At 38.7% G+C, this 20,000-nt stretch overlaps 3 protein-coding genes across 3 annotated transcripts in view; 1 reads left to right on the plus strand and 2 right to left on the minus strand.

Moving 5' to 3' along the window:
- LOC145490653 (uncharacterized) overlaps window positions 1-5,122 on the minus strand; it is a 5,139-nt gene extending 17 nt beyond the window's left edge. Inside the window, exons 1-3 of the mRNA XM_081469735.1 lie at window positions 4,857-5,122; window positions 3,795-3,948; window positions 1-3,152 (exon numbers count right to left, since the gene is read on the minus strand). The exon at window positions 1-3,152 is cut by the window's left edge and continues 17 nt beyond it. Of these exons, the coding sequence (XP_081325861.1) occupies window positions 2,657-3,152; window positions 3,795-3,948; window positions 4,857-4,941 (735 nt within the window). The 5' untranslated portion in view covers window positions 4,942-5,122 and the 3' untranslated portion in view covers window positions 1-2,656. The remainder of the gene's footprint in view (window positions 3,153-3,794; window positions 3,949-4,856) is intronic.
- LOC145490646 (uncharacterized) overlaps window positions 1-14,700 on the plus strand; it is a 35,375-nt gene extending 20,675 nt beyond the window's left edge. The window contains exons 9-13 of the mRNA XM_081469726.1: window positions 9,555-9,645; window positions 9,738-9,776; window positions 11,971-12,077; window positions 13,114-13,232; window positions 14,040-14,700. Of these exons, the coding sequence (XP_081325852.1) occupies window positions 9,555-9,645; window positions 9,738-9,776; window positions 11,971-12,077; window positions 13,114-13,232; window positions 14,040-14,131 (448 nt within the window). The 3' untranslated portion in view covers window positions 14,132-14,700. The remainder of the gene's footprint in view (window positions 1-9,554; window positions 9,646-9,737; window positions 9,777-11,970; window positions 12,078-13,113; window positions 13,233-14,039) is intronic.
- Window positions 14,701-14,729: 29 nt separating this feature from the next.
- LOC145490649 (glycogenin-1-like) lies at window positions 14,730-19,447 on the minus strand. The gene is made up of 2 exons (XM_081469730.1): window positions 15,314-19,447; window positions 14,730-14,985 (listed from the first exon to the last, which is right to left on the minus strand). The coding sequence occupies exon 1, from the start codon at window positions 18,611-18,613 to the stop codon at window positions 17,492-17,494; it is 1,122 nt and encodes a 373-aa protein (XP_081325856.1). The 5' UTR covers window positions 18,614-19,447; the 3' UTR covers window positions 14,730-14,985; window positions 15,314-17,491.
- Window positions 19,448-20,000: the final 553 nt, after the last annotated feature.

Raw genomic sequence — 20,000 nt, forward strand, 5'->3', positions numbered from 1 at the left:
GGAAAAATGTTAAAATGTTCGAGTTTGATAGTGGTCAATACGCTTTGCTGCAGCTAGCTAGTTCACAGGCATGCCACGTATACTGAAAGAAACTAATATATCAACTAAACATATTATGATCTAGTCTTAAAAATCCCAACTGGCAGGAGGCAGACCAGTTGACTATTTACAAGCATGACCGAAGAGTTGAACTAGGGTCTACCGAGAAACAACTCCAGCTAAGTAGTCAGAGCGGGTCTTGAACCCGCGACCTCCGGATTGCAAGTCCGGCGCCCTAACCACTTGGGCAAGCTGTTTCTCCGAAGTAGCTGAAACACACTGACAGCTAGCAATCATTTACTTCTTTATACATGTACTTTGTAATAGTTAATAGCAAATCAGTATTACTACAACTGGTCTTGATAATATTTATCAGGATTCTTATCTTCTAATTTTTTGCCTTTTGCTGAAATTATCTGAAATGGACAATACAACAGGTGCTATCTTTGTCCGGTGCTATTTTTTTATTCACCGAGAAGTAAATAGCACAAAGTTGACCCTGTATCTGTATTTAACCTCAATATTTATCGGCCTAGTTATCTGACAGATATTCAGCTCTTCATGTTTGAACGAATATTTGTGCATATTGGAGGGTATGGCCACAGCTGAACCAAAACGCAACCAGTGATCAGGCCCTCCCTTCGCCTTTGTGGCTTGTTGACTTCCCTTTCTTCACTTTTCCCTTCCCTTTTCTTCTCCTGGTGTTTCTCTCCTAGATCAAGGAATGAAAGCCTTAACGCGCATTAACCAAAATGCACATTGAAGCATAGTTAGTACTAACTATGATTGAAGGAACCCCTTATTTGAATCAGACTGTCGCTTTCTTTTTGGAAGGCCAATATCTTGTGCTGCACAACAACATGGGTATTTCCTTTTATCTACCCCTTTCATTCCTTTTCTTGAGAAAGAAATCAATATATTCACAATTATGCGGTAATCTATTTATTGTTGGATTGACAAAGTTGTCATTTTGTGCGGGTTTTGAAGCATCACGGTCTTCATCAAACGTGTTTACTCCTGGTGTTGCGTGAATCTCAGATATTTTAATAAGTGTAAAGTTCTTGAGATAAGATGAACTTCATATCGCCCTAGTAAACACTCTCGTTCTGTTCAACAAACATCTCCAAAAATATCCCATAGTTACTCATTTTCAGTTGGCTGCAAGCTAGTATAGGTTGTTATGCAATTTCATGAATCATCGCTAATTTACTTACTATCTCAGAAATGTCAGTATTTTGTGATAAATATTACACCCTCTATAAATAAACGCACCATACGATGTAATAGAAACTGTTTCCTAAAACAGATCCTTGTGCTACACTCTGTCTTGAGTAATATACTCCCTCATAGGTCGAGCTTGTCATAGGTCGAACAAAGTTTAAAAGGACACAGGGCCGTAGCCAGTAAGAGGCAAACCGAGGCACTTGCCTCAGTCATTTGTCTCGTTTTTGTTTTTCTTTTTGAAGGGGTAAAGTAAAATACTGTTAAATACCTAGGAAGAGAATTTAACCATGGACACTGCCTCAGTCATCATTTTTTCTGGCTACACCCCTGGAACACGTAGCTATTTATTAGCTGGTAGTGATAAAAGTTAATTAACCGCCGTAAAGAGTTAGTGAAGCTGACGTTTCGAGCGTTAGCCATTCGTCAGAACAAGACCCTGAGAATGAATTGCCGTTGTTCACGTAAAGAAATAAGATGCAAACCTCAAAACAAGGGTTTTGAGCCCATGTAGCATGGCCAGACTAAGAAACTTGGCTAGCCACTGCAACTGGTGGTCGATGTAAGGTGGTTCAGGGCATTGTTAGGTCTTCTAAATAGGTAACGAGACTGAGCACCAGTAGATACTCGAACATCTGGCTATGGTGCCATCTTGACCGTAACGACCATTGGAAAGAAAATAGGGCTTTGTAGACGAGACTCTCTCTAACAGTGAGGCCCATAGCGATCAAATTAATGTGGGTTGCTCGTGCTTTAACTGTTGCTGCCCATTCAAAAGCTCTTTTACAAACCTGGAAAAGGGGAACGCTGTTCAATGTATTCTTTAAATTATTTTCAAGTCTTTAAATCTGGCGTGAGATTTGTTTCTGAAGGCCGGATTCTCTCGGATCTTTTATGACAAAATGACAGCTATAATATGTTTCCCCATAACAATAGTTATTGTGAGCTAGTTTGTATGACTGGCATTGAAGATTACGTGCAGGGAGACCAGTTTATCCACCGCGGGCAGAGTAACCCACCACTCATCTTGTTTTTAAAAAGAGTTCATTTGGTGAAGGGTTAAGAACAGATGTGAAGGAAGAAACTCGGCAGAGAGAGGATCAACCACAACACTGAATAAATACCAGGAGATCGTATCTTTATTTTACTTAGTCCATGTTACATCGAGGTAGCTATTCAATTCTATTAATTCTTTGAACATGGCTGCATTTATCGAGCAGCAAAACTATCGGCCTTACATTGGAAGAAAGTAAACAAGACTGAAGCGAGAAAGGATCAAGCTTACAATATTTTGTTACGGTTATGTAAAAAAAGGTAAATAATATATCGTGCTACATGAGTGGCAACCTGAAGTGTGATGCTTGCACGTTTCGTTACAGGTCTCTTTTTCGTCTGCTTAATATCTCGTGCTACATATGTGGCAGCCTGAAGTGTGATGCTTGCTCAACGAGTGCTTATGAACTTCATGGCAAAAGTGGTCTCTCCTATTAGGGTGATCCCACAGATCCATTCCAATTCTGATGGCATTCTGATCCTTCGGGTCGTCAATCCCACCTTTCTGAACCCGGTGGGCAGCAAACTGCAGAAGCAGGCGTTGAAAGGCAGCAGCACGACCAACGTAGCCGTAATGGATGTTTCCTGGTACGTCATGGAATACGCATTGGTTGCACAGGGTCACTGTTTTCGGGCATCGATGTGGGCACGATCCTCGATGGAATGTCTGAGTGTTTTTGAAATCCCATGGTCTTCCGTCACCAACAAGTTTTGCAAATTCCCGAAGACACCAAGGCCATATCCAACTCCCGGCCCAGCTGCCACAACGTTTGATTACATGATGGTCCTTGTTATGGTTCATCTGGTGAACAAGCCAGTGAGTGACGTCTGGTCCACACCTGGCATGGAAGAGTGATTCTTTTTAGAGCATTTACGGGTTAGTTTTCTAGTACTGTGTTCAAATGTAAGTGTTTGTGGATGGATAGGTGCATGGATGGACGGACGTATGGATGTATATTGGGTGGGTGGGTATATGTGAGGATGTCTCCATCTGTGTCCGTGTCTACCTAGTCATTCATGCCCAAAAATTAACAGGTCAGACTGGAAAACTGTTGCATATGTCATGGTCCCTTCTACCAATTCTTTACATTGACAGTCTTAAAGATCTCAAAGGCATTCATAGAAATTGCGGAGATATTTCCAAGGTTTACCAAAGATTCTTAAACTCTTCCAAGAATGTCTGAATTACAAACGTAGGCAATAAAAAGGTGCTACACCGCAATATCCTACTCCAAGGCCTTGCTTAATGAACATGTTTGTTACCTAGCCATGATTACTGTGGTCAACAGTAGTTTGTTAAGGTCCAGATGTGGTATATACGCTCCGGTTTTGAACAAAGATGAAAACTGACATCGATGATAAAAAAAAGTTTTCAAAGATCTATTTATAACCTTAAAAAACACTTGTGTGGTCCAACATGAGGGGTTTTCCAGCATGCCACTATTTTATGACATGATTGGTGATGGAATTTTCGACGTTACCTCTTGGACGACCGGCTCCCTCGTGCTCTTCCACTGACTCTCTGTTGTTGCCTGTAGTTCCCTACTTCTACGTCGGTATCCCCATCTTGCCCATCGGCCATATACTGGTCCTTGTTTAGATCTTCCAGCCGAAATGTGTTGAGCTCCTGAACGCCTAAAAAGCCACACTTGGGATTAAACAGTTCATGACGGACTCCTTGCCAGATGGGAGGGATTCGGCAGTTAGATGTAGAACATGGGGTTGGAGAATAACTAAGTAGGAGTACGAGCGAATAAAGGGTCAGAAAGTTAATCACACATATTGGCCTTATTCTCAAATTGAAGGTTTACCCGTCGAGTTATTTTTGGATAGATGTTTTCGATGAGAATGAAAATGCGTGTAAAGCCTCTTGGGCTGTCCACGTGAGTAACGTGAATTTTTGGCAGGCTTTAATTATACAACTGCGATGATCAATCGTGTCTTCATTCGAGTCACTATTGCCCATTTGTAGACCCTCCTGGGTTTTCTGAAATCGGAATTCGTCCAAGAAAAACATTGAGAGAGATTGCCCACGGAATAAGGCTTGACATGGGGGATTAACTGACTTAACTTTCATCGTCTCTTGGTGGGTGTGAACCAACCATGACGACCCGAGGGCTGCAAAGGAGACTTAAAGCTAACCCAATTTACCTTTTCAATAAACTCCATATTGACAGTTTAATTTAACTTCTTGAGTAGAGGCAGAAATTCACACTCTGTTTTGTATTACTTTGTCTTTTCCAAGCACTGGGCAAGTCCAATCTCGCTTAAAAATATTCAATGTAAGCGCAAAAAGAACATAGATATAGAATTAGGAACATTTTCCGAACGTTGAATAATTCAGCAATTTTTTGAGATACTGTTCTGTTTTCTTGTACAGTTTTTCAGCAACTTTCTGTGGTGTTGTAAATTGTTTTCCTTACGACTTAATCAGATGAAAAAAAAAATCATTAAAAACCATTATCTTACTAAAGAAAGTAAAGGTTACTTTCCTATCTTTCGTTGCTCGTTTTTTGTTACCTAGAGGTTGTAAATTTCAATACCTTCTTCTGAAGAACTTAGCTTGCTTCCCCACGAAGCAAGAAGCATCACTAGAAGCAAAGATGCCAAGGATATCTTTGACGCCATTCTGACACTAGCTCTCTGTACCAGGTAGTGGAAACTCACTGGAGAAATGACGAGTATCTGTTTCTTTATATACGCTTTGTGGTAGTTCCTCTTAAACCAGTATTGTTAAAGGTTATCGTGGTAATATTTATCGTTCTTTATGATATCGGAGTTGTTATATTGCTGCTATAACTGGTTAAGTTTTTTCGCTGGCACGGATAACACAGCAGGTGATACTTGATATTTATGGAAATAGTTATCTTACAGATAATGGCTTGTTGCGCTGAAACGAATATGAGTGCATGTCATTCTGTGATTAGGCGCCCTTTCCTCTTTGTCACACATATTGACCCCAACCTTTTCCTTTCTTTTTTGCCACGTTTTCTGCACCCTTGATATGCAAAATGAATATGGAAACGCATACACTTTATTGTGGGGACAGATCTGTTTATTTGGATCAGGCCGACACTATACCGTTTCAAACAGTTATAACTTTTGCAAGGGTAAAGTAGAAAAACGTTCACTAGAAGACGCGAAATTACGACCTTGAGGATGGTTTCGCGCTGCTCATCAACGAATATAGACAAACCATTCCGTGAACTTATTTTGTGAGAAATGCCCTTATCTGATAAACTACCCCAAAATAGTTACTTGTGATAAACACACCATATCTAATCTAATGGAAGTCCCCTCCAAAAATAGACCCAAATATAGATGACAAAACAGTTCAATCATATTTAATGCCGTTCCGTGAACTTATTTTGTGAGAAATGCCCTTATCTGATAAACTACCTTAAAATAGGTATTTGTGATAAACACACCATATCTAATCTAATGGAATTACCCTCCAAAAATAGACCAAAATATAGATGACAAAACAGTTCAATCATATTTAATGCCAACTTTCATTGTAAAAGTACATATCAGAAGTTAAAGGTGTAACTCATAGAGAGTGGTTGTTTACCACTTACACAGAGAAACCGGCTCGTCGACGTTTTGCGCAAATGGTAAGCAAAAATGCCTGATGGTAAGTTCCTTTTAGGCTGGCCATGTACCATTTACTGAAAAAGAGAACTAAGACGAGTTCGACCTGATCATAATTTCAAGATGGCGGCGAAATTGCAAATGGTAAGCACATTTTCCACTCCGATATTTCGGTTGGAAATTTTGGACTACCTTTCAAGACGTTTCGTTTATTTCAAAAATTTTCGGGTCGGTCGAGCCAAAATTGCCTTACCGTTTACATTCTGACCGAAATTTCTGGAATTTTTGGGTAGATGGTGAAAAACCAGATTTTCTTGATGTATATAATATCATCTACTCATTGGGCTATTTAAGCCGCGAAATATTTATCTTTGATAGCTGGTTGCTGTAGCCTCTTAATCTAGCCTTGTAATATTATTCTTAAAATAAATGTCTCCGCCACAAAATTCAAAAGCAATGAAAGATATCAGGTATAATGTTTAGAGTATTTTTTGATTTATATAGGACCAGTTGTACGACCACTTGTTATTTCTAAATTTTTGAGACATTCTCCCAAACATAGCATTTTTCTTAAAAAGACTTAAGAAGCTTTAAAAAAATTCACCCCTCCTCACTCGTCTTTCCAAGAGCATTGCTTTTAGGTTTGAAGATAATCCCAAATCTACAATAAAGGGGAGGAAGACATGATGGAGACGAAGTAACCATCTTTGAAGTGTACCCTTTCTCTGATAATCTTCACAAACTCTCATTATTCGTTCTTACTGTTCGAACCCAGTTATTCTTGTGTCTTCTTCTTCACGGACTTGAATTTTAGGAAGTTGAATAAGCCCCTGCAAGGTTTTTCTGTTCCACGTGTGGTCCAGACGAACTGGATGGTTTTGATAGCACACATAAGCAAGGTATTACATCATATGCATCTTCCTAGAGTCACTGTCGGCCATGTCCTGGTCCATATTCAGGCCATCCTGCTGGTAACTTTTTAAAAATGAGTTGGTCCAGACTCTTTTTATGTGTACCTCTCCTGCGGACTGGCTTGTTTGTTTTAAAGCAATGTAAGTTGTGTTAGAAAAATAACTCACATTGACCAAATTTGGTTGTCGTCTTTCACCGGTCTTGAAGTACTCAACCGTTCCGCTGCTTTCCTTCGTATTCCCCGGCGGAGCAGAGTCTCGACCACTGACAGGACTGTTTGGAAGTCTCGTTTTAGTCGCGCGGACACTGGGGATGAGATTGACGGTTACATGCCGAGAATCCGAACGTTGATGGACGATTGGGCCTCGAAGATTGAACCTATTCACAAGTCAACTACACAGATAGAGGAGTATTTATCTCCCTTGAATTGTGGCGAGATAATAGAGAGGAGGCGTGGGTTTTTAGTGGATTCTTTTCTTCCTCCCAGTACGTTGACAGAAGCAATAGAAGGTGTAAGACCCGTGAGGTTCTCAATGTTTGATGCAGTTTCATAAAAGGGAACGAAAAACTAATTTTCCCTCGAAATTTCCGTACCATACAAACTCTTAAAAAGCTTTTAAAAATCATTTTGATAAGTGAAATGGTGACTTGGATAAATTACTCAGAAAATTACTTTGCTGGTTTACAAAATGGCATTTTTGCGAATCCACCGGTTCTGAGTGTAAGCTTGTATTGTACTTTTTTCTGACAAAAGGGAATGAAAATTGATGTACAACCTTGTCGAAATTTTATGGAATTAAAGGTTTGGTGGTGCCTTTAATTTTCCCGGAATTTTTCCAGTTAACTTATATTAATGTTATCTTACCCAAAGTGAAACAACATCTGTTTTTCTTATTTTACTTTTTTGTCCTATTTTACCTTTTCTGTCCTACTTTATTTTTCCTGTTCTATTTTACGTTTTTGCCATGTTTTACGTTTTTGTCTTAACGTTTTTTGTCATGTTTTGCGTTTCTGACCTATTTTACGTCTGTTCGACTGTCCTATTTTACGTTTTGTTTCACGTGTTTTGCCATGTTTTACGTTTTATGTCCTATTTTACGTTTTTTGGACATGTTTTACGTTTTCGTCCTTTTTGCGTTTTTTGTCCTGTTTTCCATTTTCTGTCCTATTTTTCATTCTTTGTCCTATTTCATGTTTTTTGTCCTATTTTACGCGTTTTTGATAGCACACATAAGCAAGGTATTACATCATATGCATCTTCCTAGAGCCATTGTCGGCCATGTCCTGGTCCATATTCAGGCCATCCTGCTGGTAACTTTTATTCCATCTGGGTAACTTCTGAGCAACAGAAAAGTTGTAAATTATTCTAAATTAAGAGATTACATTGCATTCCTTAAAAGACAGAAGAAGCTCAATATTTAGAGCCATACATAGGGAAGTTAATCTCAGTAACTCTCTCAATATTAACTCATATTTATAACATTTGCAGCCAAACTACAGTTGACAGTTTACATGATGCAAAATATGAGGGTGTTAAGTCATTCACATTCAAAATATTAATTGACATTCCAGATCAATACTTTGTTTCACAAAGTTAACAGTTCACTTTCATGTCAGACTTGAAAGGGATCTCAGAAGCATTTGTGTAAACAAAGTTTTAAACAACACTGGATTTTGTGCGTTATTATTAAGTGCTGTCCTAAATACCCTGAATATTTTGAACTTTTCATAGCTTTACAACTACAGGTCCACTTTGACTTCTAGCTGCCACTACTATGTAATCTATGTATCTATTAAATAAAGATGTATGTATGTTTATGTTAATGAAATTTCTGTATGTCTCATATCTGGCTTCCTAATTACTCAAAATAGACTTTGCTTAACAACTTGATTGACATCCTCTTCCTCACAAATTCCACTGTCAGCTTGGCATGATACCACTAAATCATTTAGCCAGGTGTCACCAAATCACTTATTAAGGTAATTCCTCTGAAATAAAAGTGACAATAGATTTTTGTTCAAACTTTGTCCACTGAATATTTATCATATGATTACTTCAATTTTGAAATAAAAAAGGGGGGTGCCCATGTTCATTAAGGAGCAGTGAGGCATTGAAGATGTCCCATTTTGGCATTATTTAATGCTTATTATAAGAATGCATTCCCAGTAATTGTAACATCTTTGTGAGCCCGGAATCATAAGAACACGCATTAAACAACGGTCAATACATTGTGTCGGACGCAAATAAACGTTTTAAGTTTGATTCAGACAGAAAGCTAAATCCTTGGTTAAAAATTTGAACCAAATTTCTAGACGTGGTTACCAACTGCCAAATAGAAAAGACCACCGTGTATCTGCTATTTTTCTTATTCAATTTTCAGCAATAGAAATTAGATCAGTCTTTTCTCGTGCAAAGCTTATGATAAGTTGATTACAATGAGTGGAAAAAAAATTGGGGTGCCCATGCTCATTGGTGAGCTAGAGCCATTTTTCAACTGACAGAGCTCAATATCAAGGCAAATCTGTCATGTTTTCAATATGTGCGTGCATGAGCGCGCGCTAATGACGCCATAAATTATGGGCAGTAAGGATGCGCAATACAAATGTGAGGAATGACCTTAAATGACATCAACCAAGCAATAGTTAGCCAGATGCACTTAAGTAAAGAATGAGTTGATGTTAAATCACTGTGATGCTGTCCATAATAGTACGGTAAAATTCTCTGTAATTTCTTTTAGGAATCACAGAACATGCCAGCTTTTACAGTCCATTAGTCTTCATGCAATGGATTTTGGCCATTTATCTTGTCTTAAAGCATTCACTGAAAGGGTAAGACTAGTTGACTTTGAAGTTTGCCTTGTAAAGGGTTAACGTAACACAGATTCACTCCAAGATACTTCATTGGCTGTTTTATTTTTCAGGGATTCCTGTTCCTAATGATGGCTAGTAAATCAGGAAAGGTATATGACATAAATGAAACTGATCTACAAATTACATTCAAGTACAACTATTCCCACAAGGTTGAATAAGTGGGTGGATTTTTTGATTAATATTATCAGTGATCAGAGTTACATGCCTTAAGGCTGTATATCTTAAATTTCTGATACTAACCGTGCATCTCTGGCTACTCAGATATTCTAGGATACACTGTGCTGGAAATTATGTCTATACTAGTAATAGTTACCACTATCACTGCCCCCGCTTTCTTTTATTTTTGCTGATTGAAAACAATAATTTTGAGCATTTTTGTATGGACTAAAAAAAATTTTTTTTTTTGTAAACTATATCACTCATACTGTTCCAGTAACTTAGGCATCTTACCATGAATATGATCCAAACAATCAACTAAGTTAACTAAACTGGCACATTCTGTTTAACTCATTCTATCACATGATATTCTTTACATAATACTCTCACAAAGTATTTACAGCAGAGCAGTTTACCACATCTCATTAGAAAGGACACAAAAGTACTCTCTGGAAAAAAAAAATTAGGTTGCCTTCAAGGAAACTAATATTTCTTTTACAAAAATTTCACTCAGTGGAACTTTATAGGGAAAAAAAGGTTAAAAAAATTATAGCGAAACAAAAAATTAAGTCAAACTACTCTGCTGTTCCAATTTGATACTGAAACAAACCTTTTGTCTTGATATACAAGCAAACATATCTCGAAAGCAGAATGGAAGTCGAGTTTTTTCCGAGACATAAACAGAAGTATAGTGTTACAGTCACCATATATGCAAATTAGAGTCAAGCTTTTTGACCTCAACTAAAACACTGCAAAACATTTACATTCACATTTGGAGCCCTGCAGAGTCACCCAGCCCACACAGGAGCTCTACGCCACATAGGATTACTCAATGCAAATACGCTATCCGAATAAACGAGATGCCAAAGGTAAAACTGGCAATCGGAAGGGTCTTTAGCTATTTAGTGGCAATTGAACCACACTGACATCGAATTTCTTGTATACTTCAGAATTTCTTACAATACCTTCCGAGTTGTTTTTCTCCCAAAATCCATCTTCAGGATCTTTGAAATTGTTTTCAATTTGTCCTAGATGAGAATCTCGGCCATTTCGAAGCAAATTTATTTGATTGCGCTAAAATCGTCATGCAGGCCATATTGTAATTGGAGTGTATTTTTGACCTTGAAATGCTGCTCAAAGATGGCGAAATGCGAACTTGTGGTTGGGAGACCTTGAAATACTGCTCAAAGATGGTGAAACGTGAACTCATGGTTACAAGAACCTTGAAATGCTGCTAGAAGATGGCGACCCAAGACCACCGTGTGTGCCTAGTTTAGTAAAATCGAGAAAACTTCCCATACTACCAACACATTTCTTACATTTTTGAAATTCCTTGTATGTTTACACGCAGGGATTTCTAGGGTGCCTCCTCGGGTTTTGGCCTCTGGGCCAAAACCCTGTGGGGGCAATAATCGTGACATAATCAAGACAGTGCATCATTTAATAAACCCCTGGATAAACACAGATGGACCATGTGTCCTAAAGGAATCTGTGGTTGATCAACCCTCGATAGACACTCAATCAACATCTCGATTGACACTCTATTAACAGCTTGGTCAACACTAGATCGACATCTTGGTTGACAGTCAGTCAAGAGTCGACTAATTTTCGCAGACATGCCACCAAGTGTTGATCGATTCATACGAGTCAGTCGACACTCGGCCAACTATCAAACATCGATCAAGTGTCAATTGAGTGTTAATCAAGATGTCAATCAAGTGTTCCTCTAGTGTTGACCGAGTATCGATCAAGATGTCATTCGAGATGTTGATCAAGTGTCAGTCAAGAATATTGATTGACACTCTATCATGGATGCCTTTAGTACACATGATCCACACAGATAGTAATTGCTGAGAGCACTGTTGTGTGGCCAGAAAGTCCCATGCACTTTTGTTGTAGAGAAACATATATGTAGAGAGTTTGGCCATAAAGCTGGTGATAGACAGGCTTGTGAGAGTTAAAAAGAATATTTTAAAATTTTTCAAATACAATCCTGGAGAACCCCTACTCACACTTGGAACATCTTTTAACTTTGCATATCTATTTAATGTACCATATAAAGACTTAACTTTGTTTCCACAATGTAGATTGTTTAGTACTGAACTGTTGTATGCATGTCCTTTCCAGGAAATTGTTTCTGGAGGAGACGCAAATACTGGTGCTTGTTTGTTATTTGCCTTGAATCCCAAAACCTCAAAAATGATATGTTTGGAATACTTAAGCCTAGAACAAAGGTAATATTAATTTAAAGATAATTAAGAAAACTGTATTTATTTAGAAATAGTCTTTGTTTTAATTTTTATTATGGGTTGTGTCATCCTATGCATAGTCTGGTGATATATTTATACCTAATCATACCTTTTTCATATGCTTCAGTGACATATTAGGTGAGTTTGGTTAAGATGTAGTTCATATTTTGGCAAGATGTAGTAGAGGCAAAATACCCATGGCAAGACCCAATGAGCACAAATAAGTCGCTTAAGCATGTGAGAAAGATACATGTACAATTAGATATTTCCCATACCCAGACTTGGTGAGAATTCTGGAGGATTTTTTTATTTATGGTAATCCATCAGGTATTCCAGTTATGTGGGGCACAAGAGGAGTTTAGTTTTGGAAGGAACGTTTTGACATATTTTACCCCCCCCCCCCCCCTCCCACCACCCAAAAAAATAAAACAAATGAAACAAAACAAAAACTCTTAATATTTAATTGCGAGTCTTCTATTGTTTTCAAATCACGCACACAATGGCAATGCATTATCAAGTGAAAGTCAACATGCAAAGGAAACACAAGGAAATACTCAGATAAATTTTTTGCCATGTTGATGAGAAAAATATTTGAGCAAAGATCCTAAAAAGACTGTGCTATGTTAGAGCTGCTTAGATAATCAAGAAGTAAGCTTGGTAGCACAATTTTTCAGACAAAAGGAGAGTGAAGCAGTCTGCAGGACTTACTCTTTCAGATTTATATCTGTTAGTTCTGTAAATACCTCAAATACGCTGTTAATTAAGTAAAGGAACTTGAATTGTAAGCAATAGTAAGCAGTAGTAAGGAGACATGTGAGGGTCTTGAAAAAGTTAGGACAGAAAAGATAAGGTAAGCTTCAGGCAAGGCACTAAAATATACCTCAAATCAGATTTGAAACCCAAAAATGGCTTTGCGTACCCCTATCATTGTTAAGGCGTGGCACGTGAGTTCCTCCTTGGGTTATTTGTTTCATTTTACCGTGTATAATAATTTATTGTCTACCATTTTCTTTCTTTTCAGTCTGAACACACTAGGTACAAATGGTCAATATATTGCTGCGGGACATCAGGCAAAGGGCAAAGTGAACATTTGGAACATAACCAACAATCAGAGACATTCTACTCTTCAAGTGTTCCAAGGTAATACCTTACTGTCATCACAGGCCTATCTTAGTTCTCTTATGGACATTTCCACCATATGAACTATGATATTCCTTACCCGTCCCTGCCAAAATTGGAATAAGTCTAATCCCAAGGTATTGGTGAGGTATTGAAAAACAAAAACAACCAGTACAACAAGGAAGTGTTGCTTGATAGCATTCCTTTGAATTGCCACAGTTTACTGGCATTTTCCCCACAGACTTAAGTTGGAACCACAGTGAAAAACAAATTGTGACTCAAGGTTTCACTGTGGGAATGATACTGGTGTTGAGCCTGTGAAGTATTAAGATTTCATTGCATAGGCAGATGCATTGTGCTACTGGTTATCATGTGAAATGAAGGCTAGAACGTTTGGTTTGTGTCTTATATCACAAATTACAATTTGCCTCACTCCAACAATTCACGTAATATAAGATGTACCAGGGGCGTTTCATGTGAGAAAGGTATTCAGTCATAATTAAATGCTGTTTGTGATTAAAAATGCAACAAAATTGCCTCAATAGTGGCCCTTTAAAACGGAAAAATCTTGTCAAATTGTCAGGTCTTCACATCAAGTGTGTAGAACCATTCTTGCCTTATTTCCCAGATGGCCTGCGTCTCTGAGGTTGCTGGCTTTGCTTGAGAACAGGTCACCTCAGACTTCCTGAGAATCAAACTATGCTGTCGCGAGTCCACGACCCACAAGTACCAAAATTGATAGCCATTAAAAGACTTATGTTTATTGAAGGGAACAGCCCAACAGATACACACAAACTATTTTGATTACTGCTTTATTCTGTTCTCCAGATGAAGTGAGCAGTATTGGATTTCATCAAGACAGGCCTGTTGTAGCGTTTGGTAGCACTGGTGGTTGTGTTCATTTGTTTTCTTTGTGTTGACAAAGATTTCTTATGACAAGCAAGAGCAGCCTGAGCAGCACATTTTAATTGATTTCTACAAACGATCAAACGATTACTGCTACTTCATTTCATAGCTGCTCTGGGAGGAAGTTGTATTGAAGGAGAAACTTGTACATAATCGTGACTGGCCAAATTATAGCCTTATAGTCCTACAAGGAGTATTTTGAAAAATAACAAATATTGTTATATTTGTCGCTGGTGTTTGTTGTGCTTTCTTCACAGTAATTTCAAACTTTAATCATTAACTGCAAACATGCAATATATTAAATAAATTAGTTCAGAAGAGCTTCACAGCAGACATGACATTTAGCCCACATGAAAGGAAAAGTGTTTTACATTAAAGAACATAAAATGGAAGTCAGGAAAATATTTTATTACTGATGCAATTATATTGGTGTAGAATTAACGTAGAAGTTTAAAAAAGTTGGTCATTTATAATACATAAATAAAATTAAAAAGAAAATCTTTGTTCAAGTGTCAAACCATGTAGCCTGGGAGAAACCCATACTGACAAGGGGACATAGACTAATGCAAAATACAAAACTGACAAGACTCAAATATCCACACTAAAATATGAATAATACAAAATGCAGTCTGAAATGCTTTAAAGATAATACTGAACGTCATAGGTAATGTGTCGATAGCCGATCTAATGTAAAAAATCTGTTAATTTTACTAAGAAGATTTAGAAGTGCCATGCTAAGCAAAGGATACAACCCTTGCATCTGGCTTCTGTCATTGGCACACCTAAAACAATGGAGTCATTTTAAGGATTACCCCCAACTGCCAAGAATAAAATTTTTCATCCTTGACTGCTAGCCTGAGTAACTGGACTTCCCATGTCATACTTCCGCAGCATGCTGAATGGTTGACTTAGCAGGACAGCGTTTGATCAGGTTGCCCCAACAGTGCACTGATACCTATTTATATCCTGAGGCCATATTGTTTGACATGGTTTTAAACACTTATCTAAGAATAGAAGTCAGTTGAACAAAGATCAAGAAACGACCGTAAACGAATGGTAATCCAGAGATTCCCGATTATCGCAGACTACCAAATGTATTTATTTTAATTACAATACAACAACGTTCTCCAGGTTAGAAGTTATGAGCCACTTAGGCAAATTTACAATTTTTCAAGGTCTTGTTTCGTTCATAACACAGAAAATATAGAACTTGGTCTAAATATGGAAAAACGAAACACCAAACAGTGTTTTAAAAGAAGCACCGAAGAGAAAAATCATGGGTTAGATATTCAAGGGGTAAAAACCTTGGCGATGGGAAGGACCCGGAGAATTTATGGAGCACAGACGTAACGCTCAATGCGCTTTCAGCTGTGTTGAGACTACAGCTTTCAGGACTTCAGAGAACAAAATGGTTATGTGCGGTATTGTTTCGAAGTTGGTTTCGGCTTTTTAAAGGACTGGTAAATCTACAGCCGATAAAATGACTGCAAAGCCGTCGGCAAAAATAATATTCACATTACGCTTTAGCGTGAATAATTAACAGTTATTCCCCGCAGTGGTGGTTATAATCCATGAAATATTTTCGCTTGCGCGCGATTGGTCTAAACGCGTCACGTGACCGAAGATGTCCCAGCTAAAACGGGGAATATCCGAATGAAAGTTCATATCAGTATATCAACATGGATTGGCCAGTCTTCTGAGCAGAATACACATGCCTTCCATGGCATCACAGACAGTTCTTTGGGAACAGACAATTTGCAAGTTGTTCAACAGCAATTCCCGATCATTCTTGCGAAATCATAACTCAGTCCAGCCATCCTCAATCATCTGCCCAATTGTCAATGTTAAAACGTTCAAAAATTGAATGGGGAAAAACTGGCTTCGACATGTTAGCATCATACAGTAAAGCAAATTCTACGTCATCAATAATGTTTTGAGAATATGCAATTACCAAGGCGTCGCGAACACTGGCTACATCAGTAGCGTACATGTATAATGTAAACCTCGCGAAGCCGAATTTCACGCGTTTGAGATTACGTGAATTTCTATGCGCCATCTCGCTTTCGATAGACATGACGACACAAAATCGACAGTAAGAAGGTTTGGTATAATGCACAGAAATAAAATGTTAACCTCACAGTGAATGGTGCTTATTACTTTGACTTACCTATAAAGAAGCTTTATCTTAAAATTTATACAGCTCTTGAAAAACTTTGAGCCTTTATAAACTTTTATACAAACGTCGATTACAACCTGAGGATTTCTTTCTTTCCAGCGTAAAATTATTAACATCTGGTTCCACGTTTCTTTCTCCCTCATCTGTGACCTGGCTGAAAAGCTTGACTAGTTCGAGGAGAAAGTAATATTCAAGAGCAAGTTTTTTTTTCGACGTCTTGTCTTTGCGAGGTGCTAAATCGCTCTTTACTCGTAACGCGACGGCGTTGTAGACCCATCCTAATCGGTCATGGCACACTGCGCGCGCGGTCGTCGAAAGGCTCTCGTCGTGTTTGCTGAATCTATCTATTGCCATAAGCATATGAGGTGATATGGTTCTGATTGCCAAGTTGCTTCGGCGAGTTATTTTCAATAGGAGTTGTAAAGCCTTCCAATGCCTGTCCTCACACTGAGAGAAAACCATAGTCACGTGACTGATGACGTCATCAAACCAAGTTTGCGGGAGATAAATCGGTGTATATGGCATGACAAGGGTTTATTTACCTTTATAATATAGATAGGACCCTGCGCGCGCTCTGATTGGTCAAAAACCCATGTTTTATCAGGGTATAAAACATAGAAAAAGCGTGTTTTATTGTTTTTCGCCACTTTACCTCTACATCATAAAGCAAATGAAGAAGCCTAAGCCGTGTATTACATCGTGATAAAACACTCCGGACATTTGAGAACACTCGAGAAATGTGGAAAACACTCGCCTGCGGCTCGTGCACGTGTTTTCTACATTTCCTTCGTGTTCTCCAATGCCCGTCGTGTTTTATCACAGTGTAATACACGGCTTCAGGAGATGGGCTCCTGACGGCTTAGGCTTCTTCATCTTTTAAATAATGTGGAACTCTCCCGGACTTCAAACCGACAAAGTTATTTGAGATGCTGAAATTTTCCAGTGTAAAAGATGCTGGGAAGGTTCTTTTTATAATTGTAATATTGTTTTAGTTATTATAATTGTTAATGAATACCAAACATGGGCTCGACGGGAGCTTTTTGGAGTTATACGGGGTAAAAGCCATTTTTAAGGGCGTTCTTGGTAGGTTATAGTGCTGCTGTTGTAGCTTGACATGTCTAGATGTTGCACTTTTCTTTACGAATGATTGAGCATTCCATTATGATGATGCATCCTTTTCTTGAAAAAGAAAATTCGACTAACGTATGCAATCAGCATAAGGTACACTGCCAAACTCCTGAGCTGGCCGAAACAACTTTGTAGATCTCCACCAATGGCCTAAATTATACTTCACTAGCAATTCATATAGATTCTTCCAGAAAAGATATACCATATCTTCAGGAACAAGAATTGGTCTGTCATAATCATGGGCTTCTTTTCTGCTTGGTCTGCATTTCGCGGTCCATGGCTTAGGAGGACGACAGCAGGCAAAATGGAATGAGTTCAGTGGTCTGTATATAATGCGTCTGATGTTGTACGCATAAGGAAGAGCCTTCCAGTTACCATCGACAGCATAATAATGCCAGAGCAAAACTTGATCATTAGGGCATGTATCTATTCTTGTGATTTCCTGCCAGAGGTTCATGATTTCTCGATAATAGTTGGCATCTGGTCTGAACACCAGGAGTCCTGCATTGAAACAAGGATCCAGTACGCCTGGTCTAGAACAAGGGGCGGCAGCAAAGTCATCTGGAATGTCGAACAGATGATCAATGTTTGTCATTAGCATGTAATCAGCATCAACATAAATGATTTTGGAATATTCTGTGTAGTTCCAAGCGTGGAATCGCGTGTGTGTTCCCTTTATTTCGATTCCACTCATGCGGTCACCTCCCAATTTAGCGTCCAGCCAGCGGCAATCCATTTCTTCGACCAAACGAGTTTCCCAACCAACCCTCTGAAGTGCTTTGCGAGTTCCCTCGCTTACCATTTCTGAAATCAATGCAATCATGTTCTCTTGGCAAGAAAATGTGCGGATGGAGTGACCAAGAACCAAAGCAGCAGAGGAAGCATAAATCTCGTCAACTACGATGGTCATCCAAGTGACGTCGCTTCTTGATTTGTCGTACGTTTCTTTGCACCATTCTTGGCCAAAACGGCGTTCGATTTGATACATTCTCCATTCCTTATGTGCAAGCTCCATCTTGTTCTCTTGAAGTCTCTGTTCATAATTGATACCTTCTGAAATAATTATCTTAGCGTAACTAAAGAAATATGGAAGCAAGAGCGGTCTCCACACAAAAAGAAAAATCACTATGATTAAGGTTGGAATGAGTGTTAGAGCGACGATTTTTCGACGGGATCCTCTCTCATTCATCATTGGAGGGTTTCTGATTGTTTACCGAACGAGGCACTCGAACCAATTTTCGGTGAAAACCAAACGACGTGCCTCTTGTGACTTGCTAGATTTTCTAAGCGTCCTTTCCGGTAATTCTTCCCGGGCCTGTTAGTTTCGCCGTTGGAAAGGTCGACTTTACGCGAGTTTCGTCGCTCGCGCTAGAGACTTCGTTGGTCGAAGATGATTGAATAAGCGAAGGATTAGCGACGGTCGACTTGTGGCGAAATGTTAATTACTTTCAGTGACGTCGCACCATAGAGCAGTCCGTCAAAATGATCTTCGGGCAAGAGAACAGAGAGCCTTCCTTTCTCCTCGATCTCAAATATCTTAACATCCTTCTAATCCTAACATAACGAATAGCGTGAGGTAACGTTTTATCAACAATTCCCGGCAAGATTTCCGTATAACCCCATACATTTATTATGCATACAGTTCTTTGTTTAACTAAGCAATAGAGTAAACAATAGCGCTCCTTTGAGACTTATTTGATTTGAATAACTCTAAACTTTACCATTTTTTTTCGAAGTGTCGAATACTTTTAGACTTTTAGACTTTTAGACTTTCAATTTTCTATCTAAAATACGCAAAAATGGAACGATTTCTTTGAGACTTAGAATAATTTGTCGCGTTTTAGGTCTAAATTACGGAAATCCGATACGAAATATCATAATTTGGGCCGCATTTACCGTATTTTTAAACTGAGCGCAGGCTTAAAACTGCTTAAAATAATAGCGATTTAGACCTGTTCGCTAGTTTAAAAAAGCTTTAAAATACTGCTTTAGGCCTAAGCAAAACCGGCTGCTTGCGGTTAGCGATAATCTGTTGAGCGGGTTAGCCACTATTATACTAATTTTATAAATGTAAACAAAGTGAAATAAAAAGTATAGCTTACGTGTCGCGTCTCTCGGCGTTTTTTTCCCCTTGATTTCCTTCCTAAAGTTCAAACCCATGCGATGAAGCTGTGTATTTTGTTTCTTTCCTCCATGAAGTGGCGATCAGATCACGAACAGTGCATACAGTGGTACGAGGAACAATTTACGCATCTTTGCGCACTTCGTACAAGTCGGCGATATGCTTGATAATGTTTCCAAAAGGATCAACTCCATAGTGCTTAAGCCACATCCATTCCTGTAGGTAGCTTTCAAAGAGATCTTTGGATGTTCCTGTACGAGGCATACTTCGTTTGACTCCCCACCATGTATTTTCAATGCGCTGGGTGTGCGCACCTGTGTCTGGGTCTACGAAGTTTAGGCTGTGGTTAACTGTGAGATGACTATAGCCCTCGTCTTTTAGGCAATCGTAAGCTTTCCACATGTCGCTCATCACGCGTGTCGCCGGCAATATGTGGGCGCGTATGATGGGCAAGAGT

Source organism: Orbicella franksi, chromosome 6, assembly GCF_964199315.1.
Source record: "Orbicella franksi chromosome 6, jaOrbFran1.1, whole genome shotgun sequence".
NCBI classification, from domain to species: domain Eukaryota; kingdom Metazoa; phylum Cnidaria; class Anthozoa; order Scleractinia; family Merulinidae; genus Orbicella; species Orbicella franksi.

Coding starts and splice junctions, on each gene's coding strand:
- LOC145490649 (XM_081469730.1), bottom strand. CDS start 18,613: ATGATGAATGAGAGAGGATCCCGTCGAAAAATCGTCGCTCTAACACTC.